The sequence below is a fragment of the Neoarius graeffei genome, chromosome 23 (assembly GCF_027579695.1).
Source record: "Neoarius graeffei isolate fNeoGra1 chromosome 23, fNeoGra1.pri, whole genome shotgun sequence".
In the NCBI taxonomy this organism is placed as follows: Eukaryota; Metazoa; Chordata; class Actinopteri; order Siluriformes; family Ariidae; genus Neoarius; species Neoarius graeffei.
Window position 1 is genome coordinate 57,308,190 of NC_083591.1, and position 22,910 is coordinate 57,331,099.

Consider the following 22,910-nt stretch of genomic DNA (forward strand, 5'->3'; position numbering starts at 1 on the left):
GAAAATAACGTACACAAGACTGTATCGTATATCTCCGACCGGCATAGCACCGCATGATACACAAACCTCCAGGAAATCCACACTACCACAAGTTTTGATGACATCATCGCTTTCCGAGTAGATGGAGAAACTGGCCGCCTGAGCAGCGCGTGTTTGCAGTCTGTCAAGAAAGCTAACGTGCATAATACGTAATGCACGTAAGTATAGATTTGTTCTTCACTCACTAAAAATGAACCGTAGCGATCGGGGAACTGGCTGAAATACTTCATCACATCACATCACATTATCTCTAGCCGCTTTATCCTTCTACAGGGTCGCAGGCAAGCTGGAGCCTATCCCAGCTGACTACGGGCGAAAGGCGGGGTACACCCTGGACAAGTCGCCAGGTCATCACAGGGCTGACACATAGACATAGACAACCATTCATACTCACATTCACACCTACGGTCAATTTAGAGTCACCAGTTAACCTAACCTGCATGTCTTTGGACTGTGGGGGAAACCGGAGCACCCGGAGGAAACCCACGCGGACACGGGGAGAACATGCAAACTCCACACAGAAAGGCCCTCGCCGGCCCCGGGGCTCGAACCCAGGACCTTCTTGCTGTGAGGCGACAGCGCTAACCACTACACCACCGTGCCGCCCCCTGAAATACTTCATAATGGATGTAAACAAAAATTGACGCCAGTGCAACTGAAAGAATTTGCCGGGAGGGTGAATGATCGTGTGGAATGTGTTGGTCCCTGACGGAAGCAGGAAGTCGCACATTACAATCTGACGGACATTTCTTATGCACGTTATATTTTGACGTCCCCCAATTGAAGATAAATAAAATTTGTTTTGGGTGTACTTGTCACCATGTCAGACAGGTCAGACAGATCTCCTTCTGGAGTCAGAGAGCTTTAAGTGGACTTGTTGGAAAAAGGAAGAGATTGATGGCCCAGAAATATGTTTCCATGGCTGTAATCCAAATTTTAAGTCTCATTTATTACTTTATGGTGCATGCATATTACTAGACAGTTCCGGCTGTGTGCAATACTCATGTTGTAGTCTTCATTTATGAATTTTACTATATAATTTTAGTTTTAGATTTCTCCTGTTACTTAAATATTCATATTCCCCTTTCCCTAGTCAGATCTTATAGTGCAATTAGAGTACATTTCAATGAATTCATCTTTGGTAATTTATGTCCGTCAAAAGTAACATGCATAAGTATACTAACCCACATGTGTTTAATATTGTATTGTTCCACAGAGTCCTGTTTCCAATCCTTAATGTTAATAGTAAGTTACTACTGTTATGTTATGAGGATTTCTTCACAATGAATTCTTGTGTTATGTCGGTTCATAAGTGATAACAGAAAAGTTATCACCTTGGCTCTTGGTCGTGAATCTTTTCACCTGTTTCTTGAATAATTATATTCTCATTTTTTGGAAAGATCTTTGATATTTTCCATTAAGTATTGTAAAAGCCTGATTATTTCATTCTTATATGCATGGAGTTTTGTAAAATAAGGAGAAAAAAAACTAAAAATACTTCATTTTTTTCCGTCAAAAAATAACATGCATAAGCGTAGATTTGATAACTTCGCAGATGATTTTTTTGAAAATCCAGTGTGATTACTATCTTTTCAATTGTTAATATGTTTAATAAAATAAAAGTTTAATATGATGTAGTTTAATTTTTCAATAAAAGAATATGAATTTTGACATTTGTTACATATTATTACCCATTAGCAGATTTTCATATATATATATATATATATATATATATATCCCTCCCTCCCGAGTGAAAATTTTTTTGCTCACCCGGTGGACAGGAAACGGATTTTTTTTTTAAGGATGGCCTTACTGTGACTTTAGTCCCAATCTCTATCGAGTTTGTATTTGTAGCTTTATTTCGTAGTTGATAATTAACCTGTAATTGAGAAAATCTGAATGTAAACAGTAGTTGCAGCTCAGCAGCGTGAAGTTTAACCTTCACCTGCTTGTGTTGTATTTTGGTTTGGCTGGATTGTAATGATGTGGATTTTTTTTTCCACGTGAAATGGAGCAGCACGTGTGTCATGAGAAGAAAGAAAACAGTGAAATAATAAAACGATAAGAGTGATGGAAGTCCAGCTGAAGAGGTGTAGCTATGGGTATGAAGGTATGGTGAAAGGTTGATAAATATTGAATTTATTGCTTAAAATGTCGAGAGTGTGTGAGGTGAGGTGGGGTGTGTTTGGCTGAGTGTTGATGTCTTGCTCAGTGGTGGTGTTGAGTTACAGCTCTTCTTTTCCTTCACTACAATGCCATTTCTTTCAGAGTTGTGTTTTAAACCATGCCATGAGCTGCCAGCTCCTGACTCAAGTGTGAGTGCATGCACGCTGACGTATGTTAGGCATTATCTCCAGGAGCCGGTGTTTGGTTAGAGCCGGGGCACGTCGTGATAATGGCCCATTATTGCAGCCACGACCTCATGTTGTGTGCAGATGGACACACGCTCACAACTTTTTCCACACATGTGAGTTTGGGGATTTGCAGAACATGAGCTATTTATGAGCCAGTCATTAATTTTGAATGACACCGGCCTGAGAGGATGACGTCGGCCCAAGCGGATCTACATGCATGGGTTTGTTTGGAGCCACACAGGAAGCTGATTGAGTCGTAGTGCGTTGTGCAGCTGAGACTATGTGCAGGAAAGTCGTGATTAAGTCCGGTTCTCCTTACAGTCGGTTCTTCCCACACCTGCACCTAGGGTCAAATCACAAGTACACCATTCGCCGCTTCATGCAGGACGTGTTTGGGGACTGAAATTTGTAGTGCTGCGGTTTTACTGTCCGATTTCACGATCGCAGTGCTATTTAGCCTTCCAAATGCTGGTATTTTTTTGTCAATGATAAATCCTGTCATGATGCATTTCCTGATATATCTTTGTTATAATTTAGTATTTTTCGGTGTTGAGTAACCGCATTGCCCACCGTCCATCGTCGTGGCTCCACTGCCTCCCATTCTGTACTGTAGAAATGAAACCAAAACACTTCCTCCATGTTGTCAAATTTGGAGCCAGAATCTGTGCCAAAGAGTTGAGGTCTGGGACACCCACTCGTTTGGTGTGCCCACCCATTAGTCCCGCCCCCTTCTTCCCAAGTCCAGTATGTCACAAAATGTGTTCATTGTCATTCATGGAAATCAATCTTAGATCTAATCCCAGAGTTTAAATCATTTCAGTTGGAGATATTTCATTCATACTGATGTGTCCAGGAAGGACATTCATCACATGAACATGAACTGGAAACACACTGACGTTGATGTGACTAACGTTAACCGTTCATCACGCTGGTGTGGAATGTTCCAGCAGTCCTGTTAGGACGGGGACTGTTTTGGCCTCTAGAGGCCGCTGTTATTTCCTTTTCTTGTCATGTTTGTTTTGGCCTCTAGAGGCCGCCACTGTTTGTGTTTTATGTTTGTTGTTTTCCATGTGTCTTGTGCCCCGCCTAGTCCTCATTAGTGTCACCTGTGTCCTATTTTAGTTTGTGTATTTATACCCCTGAGTTCAGTCCTCTTGTCATGGAGTCTTTGTGCTGTTATGTTTAGCTCCAGTTACCTCTGTTCCGATTTCCTCGTCTATGTCCTTGTGTTCTTTGTATTTTTGCTTTCTTTTGGACTTTGTGGATTTTGTTTTTGACTTTTTGGATCTTCTGAGCGTTTGGATTTTTACCCCTTCTTTTCTGGTTATTGGCTTTTGTATTGACTTTGAACTTTTGGATTTTTTATTTTTTCCCTTATATCTTCTGAACATTTTGGATTATACCTTTTGGATTTTTTGCGTGTAAATATTGTAAATAAACCTTTTGATACTTTTTCTACTTCCGCCTCACGCCTCTGCATTTGAGTCATCCCCCTGGTGGCCTAGTGGGGGTTTGCTGGATTATCACACCAGCAAACCAGGTTTGAATCCCAGCAAAACCCTAACAGAAAGACTCTGTTATGACCGACTCAGCAGAGGCTGCTTCAACTGTCTACCCGGCCAACCTTCAGGGAATTATGGCAGCTTTGACACGCTTCAGAGCGACCATGGACACTCATGGATGAACGCTCACAAGCCAACGTGAGGCCCTTGCTCGCCACGAGGTACTGCTTCAGCAAATTGGGAAAACCCTGGCACAGCTGACACCTCTGCCTGCATCTCCTCATCCTGATCCAGCTCCTGTTCCTGCTCCAGTGCCTCCCACCACACTGTCTCCTTCACCTCACGAACCCAGCCTTCCTGCACCACAGAGGTATGACGGCAAGCACGGTGAGTGCCGGGAGTTCCTTACCCTGTGCCAACTCACCTTTGAGCTCCAGCCTACCACCTATAGAGGTTTTCGACCCACGTGACCGTTGCCATGTCAACAAGTAGCCGGCGCCATTTTGATGGTCACAAATATGGCGACTACCGGTAGCGATACGCTGTTGATCATGACGAAGTCTCATTGTCGAGTATTTTATCCGGCCTAGATGACGCGAGTAAGAAGCGATATCACCAGAAAATCAATGATGCTGGTGTACGTGAGCCGTACACATTACTAGGCTATCTTTTTCTAGCTTTGCAGCACTGCAGCGCGGGTGATCTTCCTGACCTGCAGTCAGGCGTGTGGGAAATACCAGGGAAAAAACATAAAAGAAAAAGGAGCGAGATGCAGAAAACACCTTCACTATCCAGCAAAGTAGGGCATTTACAGGGCGAGCAGAGGGAGAGGTATTTGCAAAAATTGAGGTTAGCAGGCTTAGAGAATGATGTTTACCTGCTTCCACCAGGATTGTTCACTGACGTACGGAAGTACATGAAGCCCTCGTCTTTACCTGACTTCGGCCCACATGATCTGTATACCTATGTCATTAAAAAAACAGGCTGGGTAACATGCCTACATCAGCGGGTCGTCCCTGGAGCCGGTGGTCGCCATCTTATTACAGCTAAGGTTTGTTCACATTTTCATTTACTTTCGGTCCTCAGGATAAACAAAATGTTATTAAATGTCATTGAAATAACTTCTTAGTCTGTTGAGACATGGCCCGTTATAAATTTGCTGTTACCAGGCAGTGACCAAGAACTGTATTATTAGGGTCTGTGTTGTAGCAGTGTACTAGCAGCTAGCTGTTAGCACTAGCTAATGTCAACAACATAGTAGCTAGTATGTTACTGTAGCAATGTTTACGTTCAGTCATTTGGATGACTGTTAAAACCTTTCAGCCTCAAGTTTTTCCTTTACTGTATTTACTAGTTTACTGAGCTAGCGCGCTTGGGCAGACTGGAAGCGAGTGCGCTAGCTTGGGCAGGCTGGGAGCGAGCGCGCTCGCTCCCAGCCTGCCCGAGCTAGCGCGCTCGCTCAGTAAACTAGTAAATATAGTAAAGGAAAAACTTGAGGCTGAAAGGTTTTAACAGTCATCCAAATGACTGAACGTAAACATTGCTACAGTAACATACCAGCTACTGTTGTTGATATTAGCTAGCTTGACCTTCAAAATGGCGGACACCGGGGCGTCACGTCACCTGTGACGTCACGTCGAAATCCTCTATACTATGGATCGCCGCAAGATCGCCTTTGTGATAACCTTGTTAGCTGGTAAGGCACGAGCTTGGGCAACAGCTATCTGGCAGAGACAGGGACCCGAGTGCTCTGATTTTGAACTGTTTACTGAAGAGATGCTTCGGGTCTTCGACCAGGCGGACATCAGTACCAATGCAGCCAGAAAGCTCATGTCCATCCGGCAAGGAGGAAGCGTCGCAGACTACGCCATATCGTTCCGGACGCTCGCAGCAGTCAGCAGATGGAATGAGGCTGCCCTGGTTTTAGCCTTTCACCATGGTTTGTCTGACCCCATCAAGGACGGCCTGGCCTCTATTGGATGCCCAAGTGACCTCGAAACTCTGATCTCACATGCTATTCGTCTGGACAACAGGATTAGAGAACGCCGCCAAGTCCTGAGCCTCCCCGGCCTCACTGCCTCAACGTGGAGCCCATCTACCTCCTCCAGTGACTGTCCAGAGCCCATGCAAGTTGGCCGTACTCGTCTCTCCGTAGCCGAGAGGGAGCGCAGAAGGAGGGACAAGTGCTGCATCTACTGTGGCAAGCCTGGTCACTTCCGAGCATCATGTCCCGAGCTCTTGGGAAAAGGACCGCCCCATCCAGCCGAGGGAGGGTTGTGACAGGGCCTACCCTCTCTCCCGGACTCCCTGGCCAAGGAATCTACATCCCGGTCTCCATCTCCTGGGGTGAGTCCATCCACTCTTGTCAAGCCTTGTTAGACTCAGGGGCGGCTGGAAACTTTATGGATATCCACTTCGCCCAAAGCATCAATGTCCTGACTGCGCCCTTTGAAGTTCCACTGTCTGTGTCTGCCCTCGATGGCCAAGCGTTAGGTGATGGAAGAGTCACCCAAGTTACTTCTCCAGTCTCAAGGTCACAAGGAAGAAATATCCCTGCATCTGATTCCTTCACCTGAGTTCCCAGTTATTCTAGGTCTTCCTTGGCTTACCCGTCACAACCCTTGTATAGACTGGGTCACTAGCCAGGTTGTGGAATGGGGCCCTGCGTGCCATGCCTCTTGTCTGCTCTCTAGCTCTCCTGTGTCTCCTGCCGAGCCCCCTGATCTCACCAAGCTATCTCAAGTTCCCACAGAGTACTGGGATTTGAAGGAGGTATTCAGCAAGAGCAGGGCCGCCATTCTTCCTCCGCACCGGGCCTACGACTGTGCCATCGACTTGCTCCCTGGGACTACCCCTCCTCGTGGCAGACTGTTTTCCCTCTCTCAGCCAGAACGCAAGGCCATGGAGGAATACCTCAAAGACGCCCTGGTCTCTGGGTTCATTCGACCCTCCACCTCACCTGCTGGTGCTGGCTTCTTCTTTGTCGGCAAGAAGGATGGGGGGCTCCGACCATGTATTGACTACAGGGGCCTGAACAAGATCACTGTGCGCAACCAATATCCCCTTCCGCTGATGTCCACAGCATTCGACCTGCTCCAAGGCGCCACTGTCTTCACCAAGTTGGACCTATGGAACGCATACCACCTCATCCGTATCCGACAGGGAGACGAGTGGAAGACTGCCTTTAACACCCCGTCTGAGCACTATGAATACCAGGTGATGCCCTTCGGACTCACCAACGCACCAGCTGTTTTTCAGGCCCTAATCAACGACGTCTTGAGGGACATGATTAACCTGTACATTTTTGTCTACCTCGACAACATCCTTATCTTTTCCAAGACCGTGCAGGAGCACCGCCACCATGTCCGCCAGGTTCTCCAGAGGCTGCTACAGAACAATCTGTTCGCCAAGGCCCAGAAATGCGAATTTCATGTTCCCGAGGTCTCCTTTCTGGGTTTTATTGTACGGACAGGCCAACTCCAAATGGACCCAGCCAAGACCCTGGCCGTCCGGGACTGGCCCACTCCCAAGTCCGTCAAAGAGGTTTAGCGGTTCTTAGGATTTGCTAACTTCTACCGCAAGTTTATCAGGAACTTTAGTTCTGTAGCAGCACCCATGTCGGACCTCACCAAAGGGACAGGTGGATCTTATGTCTGGTCTCCTCAGGCGGAAAAGGCGTTCAAAGACCTCAAGGACCGCTTCTGCACGGCACCCATTCTGGTCCTCCCGGACACCTCCCAACCATTCATCGTGGAGGTGGACGCCTCGGACAGTGGTGTCGGCGCGGTGCTCTCTCAACGTTCTGAAGGAAAGCTGCACCCCTGTGCTTGCTTCTCCCACCTCCTGAGTCCTGCGGAGTCCCGGTACGATGTGGGGGATCGATAACTGCTAGCGGTCAAACTGGCCCTTGAGGAGTGGAGGCACTGGCTGGAGGGAGCGCAACATCCATTGCTGGTTTGGACTGACCACAAGAACCTGGAGTACCTCCAGCAAGCCAAGAGACTGAACCCACGACAGGCTAGGTGGGCCCTGTTTTTCAGTCAGTTTGACTTCACCCTCTCGTACCGTCCCAGCTCCAAGAACACCAAACCTGACGCACTGTCCAGGCTGTTCTCTGCCACTAACAGGGAGAGTGAAGTCGGGCCTATTATCCCTGTGTCCCGGATTGTGGCCCCTGTCCGCTGGGGTATTGAGGAGGCCGTCTGACGAGCCCAATGCCAGGGCCCCGGTCCTGGGATGGGGCCACCGGGCCTCTTGTACGTCCCACATCAAGCCCGGGCCAAGGCTCTCCAGTGGGGTCACTCTTCCCCTCTCACCACCCACCCGGGAGCTCGGAGGACCCTGGACTTCCTGAAAAGATGCTTCTGGTGGCCTAACATGGAGAAGGAAGTAAGGTCATTTGTCCTGTCCTGTGAGGTCTGCACCAGAACCAAGAACCCACGACAGCATCCCCAGGGTCTCCTGCATCCTCTGACCATTCCCCGGCGTCCCTGGTCCCACGTGGCAGTCAACTTCATCATGGGTCTCCCTGAGTCTCAAGGTAACACTGTCATTTTGGTTATAGTCGACAGATTCTCGAAGGCCTGCCGCTTCATACCACTGTGCAAACTCCCTTCTGCTCTTGAAACAGCCAAACTTATTTTTAATCATGTCTTCCAAGTCTTTGGTCTCCCACAGGACATCGTCTCAGACCGAGGGCCCCAGTTCTCCTCCCGAGTGTGACACGGGTTCTGCAAGGTCATCGGAGCCACTGCCAGCCTCTCCTCTGGGTTTCACCCACAGTCCAATGGCCAGACAGAGAGGCTCAACCAGGACCTGGAAACCACCCTGCGAGGCCTGGCCATGGATAACCCGACATCGTGGAGCACCTGGCTGCCATGGGCAGAGTACGCCCACAACACCCTGCAGTCATCGGCCACCAAGCTGTCGCCATTCCAGTGCCAATTCGGGTTCCAGCCACCTCTGTTCCCGGACCAGGAGGAGGACGCGGGGGTGCCCTCGGTCAACCAATATGTGAGACGGTGTCGCAAGACCTGGAGCAAGGTCAAGAAGACCCTCATCCAGATCTCCAGAACCAACCAGACTCAGGCCAACCGTCATAGAAGACCTGCCCACGCTTTCCACCCTGGGCAGTGGGTTTGGCTGTCCACTAAGGACCTTCCGCTGCAGGTGGAGAACCGCAAGCTTGCTCCTCGCTACATTGGCCCCTTCAAGGTGGTGCGCAGGGTGAACCCTGTCGCCTACCGGCTCAAGTTACCCCGGACTCTGAGGATCAACCCCACATTCCATGTTTCCCTGTTGTGGCCCGTACTGATGTCCACATATGCCCCTGCCCCTAGGAACCCCCCCCCCCCCCCGCATCTTCCAGGGTCAGACTGTGTTCACCGTGCGTCGCCTGCTTGACTCCCGCCGGGTCCGCGGCGGGCTTCAATATCTAGTGGACTGGGAGGGCTATGGTCCTGAGGAGCTCTGCTGGGTTCCCGCTCGGGACATCTTAGATAAAGAACTGTGTCGGGACTTCCATTCGGCCCATCCAGATCGCCCTGGGAACGTCAGGAGATGCTCCTGGGGGGGTCCTGTTAGGACTGGGACTGTTTTGGCCTCTAGAGGCCGCTGCTATTTCCTTTTCTTGTCATGTTTGTTTTGGCCTCTAGAGGCCGCCACTGTTTCTGTGTTTTATGTTTGTTGTTTTCCATGTGTCTTGTGCCCCGCCTAGTCCTCATTAGTGTCACCTGTGTCCTATTTTAGTTTGTGTATTTATACCCCTGAGTTCAGTCCTCTTGTCACGGAGTCTTTGTGCTGTTATGTTTAGCTCCAGTTACCTCTGTTCCGATTTCCTCGTCTATGTCCTTGTGTTCTTTGTATTTTTGCTTTCTTTTGGACTTTGTGGATTTTGTTTTTGACTTTTTGGATCTTCTGAGCATTTGGATTTTTACTCCTTTTCTGGTTATTGGCTTTTGTATTGACTTTGAACTTTTGGATTTTTTATTTTTTCCCTTATATCTTCTGAGCGTTTTGGATTGTACTTTTTGGATTTTTTGCATGTAAATATTGTAAATAAACCTTTTGATACTTTTTCTACTTCTGCCTCACGCCTCTGCATTTGAGTCATCCCCCTGGTGGCCTAGTGGGGGTTTGCTGGATTATCACACCAGCGAACCAGGTTCGAATCCCAGCAAAACCCTAACAATTCCAGTACGAATTAAAAGCTTATTATTTGGAACATGTGGTTATTCCAGGTAAACTAACCCGCGTACTTGTAAAATCTGTCCAGATGTTATCGGTTGTATATGTGTGTGTTATTTTGATAGCTGGCTAGCAGGATGTCGTTAATACCAAAATAATATCGCTATCATGGTGGCTATATGGCCACGTGATTAAACTCATTGTTTCCCATTAAAGCTCTTGACGTTTTGAATGTTTGAATGACGTAGGAACGGTTTGTTAACAGTTTGTTTTTGTGCCTGTGTCCAGAGAATATATGATTCTCTGGTGAAGTGAGCTGGATGGCTGCAGCTGTCAATCACTTCACTCCCAGGTGTAGCCCCGCCTTCTTAGGATACAGTTTTAAAAACTCATCTCTGGGGGAAAATAAAATTGTGCAGATATCAGCATGGAAAACACTAACTTTTCAGATTCTACACTGTAGACGGAAAAACAGATTAGACGAGAAAAATGAAGCAGGAAAAAAGGCTGTTTTGTCACTGAAACATCTGGAGATGGGCGGAGCTACACATTATGCTGCAGCCAGCCAGCAGGGGCGCTAGACCTGTCGCAGCTTCACGTTTTAGAGATGATACACTGTCCCACTGTCTGTGTGTTCTGCATACGATGGTATCATCAAATTCAGTTGAATAATTTGTGATTTTTTTTTTAGTTTTGCAGCAGTGTACTACTATTCTTTCTAAATTATTAGCTCATCCGGCCGACAGGTGATGAGTTTAATGCCATCATGTGTCGTCCGTCGTCTGTCTACCGTCGTCCACATTTCACAAAAATCGCTTCTTCTCTCAATTCCTCACTGATTTTTATTCTTTTTGGCAGGAAGGTCAGTCTGCCTGGGCTGCATGTAGCTTCTACCCAAATTTGCATAACTGCAATTAATGAAGATATGGAGTAATTAAGCAATCCATTAATTAAGCAATTAAGTAATTATACAAATGTTTGTGATATTTTTGTCACATCACCCAGCTTACACGGACTCCAAGAAATCATGCTTTGAACCATTTAAAATAAAATAAAATGTAATGATTTTATATAATATAATATTTTACAGTTTTTCCTGACAGTGGCTGCATCTTGTACTGAAATTATTTTTTTTATCCTAGAGTTTGCAAATACACAAAATGTCGTTCATGACATTAGCATGACCTTAATGCCATTCTAATGATTAATAAAATGTGTGTGTGTGTGTGATATATATATATATATATATATATATATATATATATATATATATATATATACACACACACACACACAGTACCAGTCAAAAGTTTGGAAACACCTTCAAATTCGTAGTTTTTATTTTTTCCTACGTTGTAAATTAATACTGAAGTCATCCAGACTATGCAGCAACACATGAGGAATCATTTAGTAAACTTTAAAATGTTAATCAAACCAAAATATGTTTTAGATTCTTCAAAGTAGGCACCTTTTGCTTTGATTACAGCTTTGCACACTCTTGACTTTCTCTCAATCAGCTTCATGAGGTCATCACTCGAAATGGTTTTCCAACAGTCTTGAAGGAGTTCCCAGAGGTGCTGAGCACTCGTTGGCTGCTTTGCCTTCACTCTGCCGTCCAACTCATCCCAAACTTTTTCGGACTGACTGACCTTCATTTCTTAAAGTAATGATGAATTGTCGTTTTTCTTTACTTAGTTGAGTAGTTCTTGGCATAATATGGATTAGAGCAGTACTCAAATAGGGCCATTCACTGTATACCAACTCTACCTCTTCACAACACAACTGATGGTCTCAAACACATTAAAGGAACAGTCCACCATATTTCCATAATGAAATATGCTCTTACCTGAATTGAGACGAGCTGCTCCGTACCTATCCGAGCTTTGCGCGACCTCCCAGTTAGTCAGACGCAGTCAGACGCGCTGTCACTCCTGTTAGCAATGTAGCTAGGCTCAGCATGGCCAACGGTATTTTTTGGGGCTGTAGTTAGATGTGACCAAACTCTTCCACGTTTTTCCTGTTTACATAGGTTTATATGACCAGTGATATGAAACAAGTTCAGTTAAAAAATTGAAACGTAGCGATTTTCTATGCTATGGAAAGTCTGCACTATAATGACAGGCGTACTAACACCTTCTGCGCGCTTCAGCAGCGCATTGATACGGAGCTCAGATATCAATGCGCTGCCGAAGCGCGCAGAAGGTGTTAGTACACTTGTCATTATAGTGCGGACTTTCAATAGGATAGAAAATCGCTATGTTTCAATTTGTGTAACTGAACTTGTTTCATGTCACTGGTCATATAAACCTATGTAAACAGGAAAAACGCGGAAGAGTTTGGTCACATCTAACTACAGCCCCAAAAAATACCGTTGGCCATACTGAGCCTAGCTACGTTGCTAACAGGAGTGACAGCGCGTCTGACTGCGTCTGACTAACTGGGAGGTCGCGCAAAGCTCGGATAGGTACGGAGCAGCTCGTCTCAATTCAGATAAGAGCATATTTCATTATGGAAATACGGTGGACTGTTCCTTTAAGAGGTCAAGAAATTCAAGAAATTAACTCTTGGCAAGGCACAGCTGTAAACTGAAAGCCATTCCAGATGACTACCTCGTAAAGCTGACTGAGAAAATACCAAGATGTGCAAAGCTGTCATCTAAGCAAAAGGTGTCTACTTTGAAGAATCTAAAATATAAAACATATTCTGGTTTGATTAACACTGTTTGGTTTACCAAATAATTCCATATATATTTCTTCATAATGTCGATGATTGACTTTCGTATTAATCTACAATTCAGAAAATTTTAAAATAATGAAAAAACACTGAATTGGAGGCGTTTCCAAACTTTTGACTGGTACTGTGTGTGTCTATACGGTGTGTGTGTGTGTATGTATATATATATATATATATATATATATATATATATATATGTATATATATAAATAAAAATTTACTTTCAGTCTATAATTTGGGACCCAAGTCGTACTTTCGAAAGTGACCTCATCATCCTCAAGATACAAAATAAAGACCAAAGAACAAGAGAATTTCCTTTCCTTCTTTGTGATCTTCAGGAAACTTGTATGATGCAACTTCCTGTTGGACTTTTGGAATACTCTAAATATTTCACAGGGGGTGAATAGTTTTTTAGTTGTTTATCTGAAACATACAGACAGGTCGTCATAAAGGACGCTGTATCCTGTCGAGGCATTTTGTTAAAAATGTGATCATGATGTCACTTGAAGCAAGAATATGAAGTTTTGGGAACATCTACAGCTTTCATGTTCAGTCTTCATCGACCTTTTCATGTGGATGTCACTGCAGATGCTCCGTGTTCCAGGGGTCGGCTCCCTGCAGGCCGAAGGTCATGGGTTCGACCCCTGCTATTGTTACGAGCAAGTCAAGTCACTTTATTTCTACAGCGCATTTAAAAACAATGGGAGTTGACCCAAAGCCCTTGACAGTTGAGGCAAATGCAAATCAGTACATAAAAGGCACAAATAAAAATAGGAGAGAAATAATGAGGCAAGACTAAAGACATAAAACCAGATAGAATCATAAAAATCATGAAATCATAAGATCAAACATAAAATAAAAAAACAGTAAAATAATAAAATTAATATGCGGTATGATTAATAAAATGGAGCTAAATAAGAAATACGAGAGAGAGAGAGAGATTATACACAGAAAACGCTTGAACTAAATTTACGATTACACGGAGCAACATCAGACTGAGATACAGATGTGTTAAAGCCTGCAGCTGGTTAACGCAGGTCTGTTTTTGAAATATTTAAACACAAATTAAACATAAGTGGGGGTCAGCCATGGCCTGAAGGTTAGAGAAGCAGCTTTGGGCCTAAAGGGTTGCCGGTTCGATTCCTGAGACTGGCAGGAAAAATGTGAGAGGAGTTGAGTGAATAAACAGCACTTTCCCCTCCCTCTGTATCACGGTTGAAGTGCCCTTGAGCAAGGCACCGAACCCCCAACTGCCCTCCAGGCGCTGTAGCATCGCAGCCCACTGCTCTGTGCGTGCGTGCGTGTGTGCTTGCTCATTGCTCACCTGTGTGTTTGCTGCTTCAGATGGGTTAAATGCAGAGAGGAATTTCACTGTGCTCGAGTGTGCATGTGAAAAATAAAGGCTTCTTCTAAAAGTAAACGATGTGGCACAGATTTATTTAGCATGCTCGAGTTTAAAAAAAAAAAAAACGCCTTTCCAAGATCACTACAAATAATTTTTCTTCTACGCTGAGAGTTATAAATGATGCGTATGTGTAGATTGGGTTTGTTTCAGAGTAAAGCTTTTTTTTTCCCACCACTTCCTGTTTTAGCCATTTGAGGAATAAAGATGTTCTCCGTAATTGTAGTAATAGCATGTTGTTCCTCTTTGACCTGAATTACTCATCATCTTTCACTGAAATGTGGCTCTCATTGTCACAAGCGTTTTAAAAAGGAAATGGTGGTCAGGGCAGTTTTGCAAAAAATTATGGACAAATTGGCAGAAATTGCAGAAATATTTAGCTAAAGAAATAGTATTTATTTATTGTCTTGTAGCGTGTTGTATTGTATTTGTGCTTCAGTGTTAAAGTAGAAACTTTAAATCATCACTAACCCTGAAAAATATAATGTAGACCAATGAGTAAAACCAACACGCATGTGTGTGTGTGTGTGTGTGTGTGTGTGTGTGTGTGTGTGTGTGTGTTCGTGTTTTCCCACAGTTGCATGTTGGTGAAAATGTCCTCCAAGTCGAGCTCGAACAGCATGGCCCTGGCGAGGAGGACGGTACAGCAGCTCCGGGTCGAGGCCAGTATCGAGAGGATAAAGGTAGCGATGTTTTCGGAGATTTTCTAACATTTTTATTTAGCGCCGACTCTCTGGTTCTCACTGCTCAATTAATGAAATTGTTTGTTTTACAGACGTTTCCATCCGTACACAGCCCTCAGACCAAATGTTTTCGTTTTATTTTGATGAATTGTGTGCAGTGTGAAACCTATGGCGGTGTATTGTAGGTATAAAAAATGATGGAGATGGGGGAGGGGAGTTAATAACTCCGAATTTTTGGGATTAAATTCATAAATTTGTGAGGAAAAAACCTCAGATATTCTTGGAGAGTTTAAAGATAAAAGTCACAAATTTACAAGAAACAGAACTCGGAAAATTAGTTTTCTTTTTTGTCAAGGAGCCACATTGCTTCATTTTGCATGACAGGATCACTGAGAGTTAAAGGAAATGCAGTCTTTCCTCCTCAGTCGCACAATAATTAACAATTATTCTCCAAAGGTGAAGTGAATATCAGTGAATAATAACTGAGACAGAGTCAAGGTCGAGGTCATTATTCACTGATGTTCCCTGAGCCTGAGGTGGATAATTCTTTTAGTGGAAATACACAGGGGATTATTTAAAAAAAAATCAGATTAAAATTTTTTTTTCAAACTTCAAAAGCAGGATGTAAATGTAATAACTTTGCGGCGCAAACTTGTGACACTTATCTACACCAAGTCACATAAAAACCTTTGTTTTGAAATTGATAAAATAAATCCCAATCCCACTTTACCTTTGAATAGTTTTAGACCAAACTTTGGAGCATCATTAGTGCTTTTAGGAACAGCATTTTCTTTCATCATTTGTAATTCTTCCTCACTTACAGTGACGAAGTGATCAGCCGCCATTTTGTCGAGTCGCTCGAGGTGATTATCGAGAAATGGTCTGAATCTATTGACCAATCAGAGTGCACGATTTCCTATGATCACCTCTGTATTTATACTAAAACCTGTATAAAGCACTGAAGCTGATTTTACATGGACACTTGCGCTGGAACAAGTTTCCCCGGCGCAGCTTCCCATCTAAACACGATTTGTTCCAGAACAATTTGACACTGGCGGCTGCAGCTTGCTCCCCTTTCTGAGTTGGTGCAACTTGTTCCCGTTTACCGTCTAAACACAATCGATGGCAAGTAGGAGGGGCTTACACATGCGCAGTAGTGTTCATCCGGATCATTTATCATCTGGACAAGACGCTTCACGGCAAAATCAACGTTCGGTTCTTCTCGAGTGCTTTTCCTTGTCAAACTTCTCCACAGTTAAATGATGGAATCAAATGATTCTTGAGCCAATCACACTGAAAACTGGACTAAAGAGGAGGTTTTTAACCTCATCTAGCTGTGCTGAGATGCAGATACCCAGCTGGATTTGGAGAAATCAGGCCGCAGTGAGCCGATTTGCCGCTGAATCACTGAGCGTTTAAACCAAGAAACGAACCACGAGAGGACAAAAAGCAAATTGAAAAGAAGCTCAAAAACTTGAGAAGAAATTTAAAAAGGTATAAAGACAGTAATAAAGAAGTCTACCTGCCAGTTTGCTTCTGATCGCTGATTTACGAATGAGCACTTTCGTGTTCACCTGTCTAACCTCTGGTCTGCCACCGATAGAGAGCGAGCGTGTAAACACAAAGGAAAGTGAGTGCAACTTGTTCCCACTGCCCGTGTAAAAACACCATAAGGCTGCTGGGCCATAGAAGGTTCACGCTGCACGCTGCATGCTGCACGCTACACGTTCACGTGAAGAACCGGACCCTGGGCCATTAAACTTCATGCTTGGATGTTCACGTGTTGCGTCTGTTCTACTTTGACCGAGTAACCAACAATATGGACTCTTCGGATTACGACGATTGCCTCATTCTGCTTTTACTGAGACAGAGGAAGAGAAAAAGGAACAGAATTTGGAGCCGAGAACACTTCCTTCTGAGAGAAACCCGTGGTGAATTTCACCGAACATTCTATAATCTGCTTGACAATCCCGATGAAGAACTATTTTTCAATTATACCATTCAATTATATTTTTTCTGAAGTTTTCCCCTGAAAGCATAGAGTTATCTCCCTAGACCCGTTCTGATTGGCTGGCGCGGCGGTGACCGCATGCATTGACTGGAATTTCCATCTTCACGCCTAGGAAAAAGTGTGCATGTTCATTTCACGCTTCACGCGTGAAGTGTGCAGCGTGCAACGTGAACGCCGTTCTATGGCCCAGAGCAAGTCATGCTACGTTTGTCCACTTTTCTTTACACGCGTGTAGCGTGTAGTGTGCAGCATGCAGCGTGCAGCGTGAACCTTCTATGGCCCAGCTGCCTAAGAGGTGTTCAACTACATTTCCCAGAATGCACTGCAGCCAGGAAGCTGGGAAGCATGTGATTGCTTCCAGGAAGTGCAACAATCAATAGGAGATGAATGTATAAACCACACAGCTTTGTTTATCCGTGTCCTTTTTTTTTGTCTTGGCTGTCTCTGTTTCTAAATGTGTAATTATTGTGTAAGATTAGTTTCCTGTTACTTTCAGTGTATGGATTTTTCTAATCTGCCCAAATCTCCGTTACTGTGGGACAGCGGAGCCGAGAGTTATAGGAAATACAGTCTGTGTGAATGATGTGCTTAACTGACAAAAAAAAATCTATTATTTTTCTGTGTTTTGTTTCTTGTGAATTTATGACTTTTTACTATTTCTGAGAAAATCTGAAGTTTTTTTCCTTGCAAATTTACAATTCTAATCTCAGAAATTGAGTTATTTCTCAGAATATTTCCCCTCTGTCAGCTCCATATAGATATTGAACAGTTATTCCATGAAATCGAGTCGTACATGAGCTGATAGCTGACGAGGCGCGTAGCACCAAGGTTGTCTATAATCCATGTACGACGAGATCGAGTGGAATAACTGTTTTATTCTCTCCACATTCACTGGATTTTGAGAAACGGGGCATTTTTATTTTTATTTTTTGCAAATTCGATAAATGAAAACTTTATATAAAACGTCTGACAAAATCATTTCCGCTTAGAATGTAAACAAACTGGCGAAATGACAGGAGCAATTTGTGAAAAATGTGATGATAATTCTTGGGGAAAAAAGATATGTTCTTACCATCAAATACTTTTATTCTATAATTTGTTGCTGTGTGTGTGTGTGTGTGTGTGTGTGTATATTTTTTGGGGTTTTGTTTTTGAGTAGAATTTTTATTTCGTCTTTGGTTGGTTCAACAACACACTCCACCATTTTGTTTTCTTCGGGCGGCACGGTGGTGTAGTGGTTAGCACGGTCGCCTCACAGCAAGAAGGTTCCGGGTTTGAACCCAGCGGCCGGCGAGGGCCTTTCTGTGCGGAGTTTGCATGTTCTCCCCGTGTCTACGTGGGTTTCCTCCGGGTGCTCCGGTTTCCCCCACAGTCCAAAGACATGCAGTTAGGCTGACGTGGGACGGCCTTGGGCTGAGGTGCCCTTGAGTGAAGTACCGAACCCCTGACTGCTCCCTGGGCGCTCTGGTGTGGCTGCCCATTGCTCTGGGTGTGTGCGTGTGTTCACTGCTTCAGATGGGTTAAATGCAGAGGATGAATTTCACTGTGCTTGAAGTGTGCATGTGACGAATAAAGGTTTTTTTTTTCTTCTTTATTTTGGTGGTTGGCAAACCAACTTAAAAGTACATTACCGCCACCAACTGGGCTGGAGTGTGGAACAGGAGATACTGGGAGGAAAAAAAAAAAATCAATATTCTTTTAGCTATTTCTGTTTCTTTTAAATACTTAATAAATTTTTGAAGTTTTGTTTTTGAGTAGTTTTTATTTCGTCCTCGGTTGGTTCAGCAACACGCTCTGCTATTTTGTTTTTCTCTATTCGCGGTATATGAGCTGATATTATAGTAGTAGAGTAGCCAATCAGAGCACACGATTACTCATATCCAGTGAATGTGGCTAGAATGAATAAATAAATAATATAAAATTATACCTACAATGGCCCTAATACACCGTCGTAGAATCCAAACCAAATACCAAAAGAAAAGTATTGGCACCATGAACGTGACAGCAACTTTTTAACAAGTGTGTGTGGAGTATTATTTTTTTTTTTTAATATATTTTTTTTTTCCATATGAAAACCCTAACTCACCTTTTGTGATTTTTATTCTTCAGGTGTCCAAAGCTTCGGCCGATCTCATGCGCTACTGCAGTGAACACGCCAAGTATGACCCCCTGCTCATGGGCATCCCGGCTTCAGAAAACCCCTTCAAGGACAAAAAGCCCTGCACTTTATTGTAGTCGCCACCACACTTCACCTTCTCTCTTATTTAATTAACACTGCCTTCACTCAACACTGCCTTCATTCTCACCCTGTAAACTCACCGCGGGTTTGTAATCACAGCCCAACCATTAGCATTGTTTTGTTGTTATGAATAGCGTATAGTGTGTGTGTGTGTGTGTGTGTGTTCCTTTGTTCTTGTTGTTGTTGTTGATAATGAATTTAATGCATTCCAGGGAATTTGAGTAAAATCTGTGCCATTAAATGAATCCGTATCGGTCTGTATGAGAGAAAATAATTTCATCCCCAGTTTCATCGCTGCATTATTGCTCGATGTTAAACAGCATATTTTGATGGCTTGTTTTGTTTTTTTTAAGCGAGAGAGCTATAAATTCATGTATAACTGTTTGCACAAGCCGCTATCTTGATACATGATCTAAAATTGGAAGTATTATGAATGACGTGTTTAAAATAGGAAATTATTTGCTTTGTATAATTTACAGTTTAGATGTGTGGCAATATGATGCAGTATGATTAAGTATTTCAGACAGTTTTTACTCAAACCCAAACGGAGTGAGTGTTACCTTTGAGGAGGCCACGCCCTTTACATATTCATAAAACTCTACATTTATTTTTAAGTTTTACAAATTAGAAACTGCATCTTTTAAAAGACCAGTGCTATATCTCTTTCTCTCTCTCGCTCACACACACACACACACACACACACACACAGTGTACATGAATGTAATATGGAGAAAAGAAAAGTTAGACCTCGATAATAAACCTGTTGTTGTAGTATAAATGACTACAGGACACGTCATGTTGTTCCTCCGAAGTGAAGCTACGAGAACATCAGATTACATCACACTGCACCTTTAACATCGAAAAACATCACCTTTAACCCACTGCCCTCAAACACTACAGACTCGATGGTATGTTCTCAGATTGGAAAAGCTTCATTATAACACAAGTTATTTTTAGAGTTCTCTGTAGATTGTGATCTTGTAGAAATTCCTTTACAGTCAAAACACCACTGGCTTTTAATACTTAAAAGCACGTACGATCCTGGTCGCTATTTTGAGGATTGAGTTTATACACTTCAGAAGCTGGAGCTTAACTAGCTACCAGGCTTTGACATCTGATGCAACGTCTTTTGGAATTGTAAACGAAACTATGTATATGCAAATTAAATGCGTACGTTTTAAAATCTTCTGACTCCGACGCTAACAATCAGAATTAAATGTTTTGTTCGATGGAGAACGAGGGATAATTTTCAAACCTGACTGAATCGAAGCCGTAGTTTTATTCTGAGTTCAACTTTATTTAAAAAATACAACACTGATGAAATCTTGTTTCAATCTTAAATCTGAAACTCGCCAATCAGAGATGTTGCTTAAATACACGACGATGTTGATAAAAGCGTGCGAAAAGTGGAAGTGATTCAGCGACATTCATAATAATAATAATAATAATAATTATTATTATTATTATTATTAACATTTCCCCCTCCCCCCCAAAAAAAAAAGTTTAGTGTTGAAATCATTTTCATGACATCATAGTTCATCTTGTAGTTGTTTGGTTTGGTTCAATTAATTATTTTTTTTTTCTGGAATGTTTTTGTCTATGGAGAAACCAACTGAGGAATTTACTTCCAGTGGGCGGTGCTGCTGAGCTCAGTTTATACACCAGCGAATTTGAGCTAACATTACTGATTAGCTATCTCAGAAGCGACAGCAAATACAATACTTTAAGCCGCTTGATGCTCAGTCTAAGTGTATTATAAACTATCAAACTCCGCCCCTTTCATGTTACAAGTGGCCAGTGACATGCCGTAGGTGTTACAGAGAATCCACAGAGTGCGTGTTTAAAACAAGACTTAAAATACAAGAAGTGAAGAAGATCCTCCTCAAGTGACATATATACCTTGTAATCCGTTGTCTGTCTGTAAGATTGAATGTTTGTGTTCTTGGCGATGCTTCTTCATTTCCATCCCAGTGCCGTGATCCCACCTGGAACAATTCTGTACATCCTCTTAATCCTGTCTTCTAAAATATTGTATTAAACTGATGATACAAAATGAAGTATTTACTGGACATGTCATGTATGTGAGTCGTCAATTTATTGTCGGCTGGAAAATAGTCACTCATCCAAGTCGTGACTGACGTAAACATGGTAATAAACTCCTACAGTTGGAGTGCTGTAACCTGTTTGCACAAACATGAATGCAAGGCATGGGATAACTTCAGAAAAAATAAATCATCCCATGTTATGAAGTACTGTATAGCCTGGATACGGAAGGATATTAATCCACCACGTCCACATAAACACAAAATACTTCCAAGGCAAAAACACATTTCACCTTTAAACTGGTTAAAATCATTGCTCATGTTGGCAAATTGCTCTAATTGTGAAGAATAACACACTCAGAGCCTTGCTATTACAGGAAAATAATTAACGTCAGGGTGGTAACAGGAACTCCACTTCCTTCGTAACACTAGCTCATTGTCGAAAACATGACGCAGAGTGTTTTATTCCGTATGTGAACCGCAGTGCAGCTGAATTCTTGAATGATTTGAGTTAATTTTCCATACAGTAGCTCTGTTCTATTAATGCACTTGTTCTAATGCTGAACATTACCATTTCTATAGTAACCGCTCATTCACATGGACCTGTATGGTGGGCCTGAATCTACGGCTAATAATAAAAATATTAATTGATGTAAGAGAAACAACACACTTCAGGCCTTGCTGCTTTAAGACAAAGTTATTCATGCCCTATTGTAATACACAGGGTGTGTGTTTAGTGCGTCAGTGATCTGGAATGTGCTGATATAGAATCCCTAACCTTTGTCCATATAAGGCCACGCCCCCTGTACATCAGGCTCCTCCTACTTTCCAACATCTATAAATCTCATTACATTATTATATTAAAGAATCATATTCAGTTCTCGGTTTCAGAAAGTAACACACAATAAAGTGAACTTGGCACAGCTTTGTCTTTACCCCAAACCACATCTGGGTGAACAGCAAAAAAAAAAATCACGTTTGTTTCTGTGTAAAGTGGAAGTGAATGTTGCAGACTCCACTGAGAGCCAAAACTGCAGCTCCACCTGCATCACCTGCTGTCTTTGTGATTGCTGCTTTCCAACAATAACCTCACTGAAGACTAGAACGACGTCAGACTCAACATCACCGGAATGTTCCACTTCCACATTGAGCAGGTTTTCTAAACCATACTGAGAAACCTGTGTTGGAATAACAGAGGCCAAAACCTAACATGACTGTCATCATCACCCTCTTCTCATCTCATCTCATTATCTCTAGCCGCTTTATCCTGTTCTACAGGGTCGCAGGCGAGCTGGAGCCTATCCCAGCTGACTACAGGCGAAAGGCGGGGTACACCCTGGACAAGTCGCCAGGTCATCACAGGGCTGACACATAGACACAGACAACCATTCACACTCACATTCACACCTACGCTCAATTTAGAGTCACCAGTTAACCTAACCTGCATGTCTTTGGACTGTGGGGGAAACCGGAGCACCCGGAGGAAACCCACGCGGACACGGGGAGAACATGCAAACTCCACACAGAAAGGCCCTCGCCGGCCCCGGGGCTCGAACCCGGACCTTCTTGCTGTGAGGCGACAGCGCTAACCACTACACCACCGTGCCACCCGCAATTATTATTATTATTATTCGTCACACTGTACAAGATAAAATATAAAATCTCGACCAATATTCTAGAACCATCTCTGCTCTAACACGTTCTCCAGATTACATGATG

At 43.4% G+C, this 22,910-nt stretch overlaps 1 protein-coding gene across 1 annotated transcript in view; it reads left to right on the forward strand.

Moving 5' to 3' along the window:
- Window positions 1-21,206, forward strand: part of LOC132871909 (guanine nucleotide-binding protein G(I)/G(S)/G(O) subunit gamma-12-like) — a 41,223-nt gene extending 20,017 nt beyond the window's left edge. Inside the window, exons 2-3 of the mRNA XM_060906520.1 lie at window positions 14,794-14,899; window positions 19,020-21,206. Coding sequence (XP_060762503.1) covers window positions 14,798-14,899; window positions 19,020-19,145 — 228 coding nt within the window. The 5' untranslated portion in view covers window positions 14,794-14,797 and the 3' untranslated portion in view covers window positions 19,146-21,206. The remainder of the gene's footprint in view (window positions 1-14,793; window positions 14,900-19,019) is intronic.
- The last annotated feature ends 1,704 nt before the right edge of the window (window positions 21,207-22,910 follow it).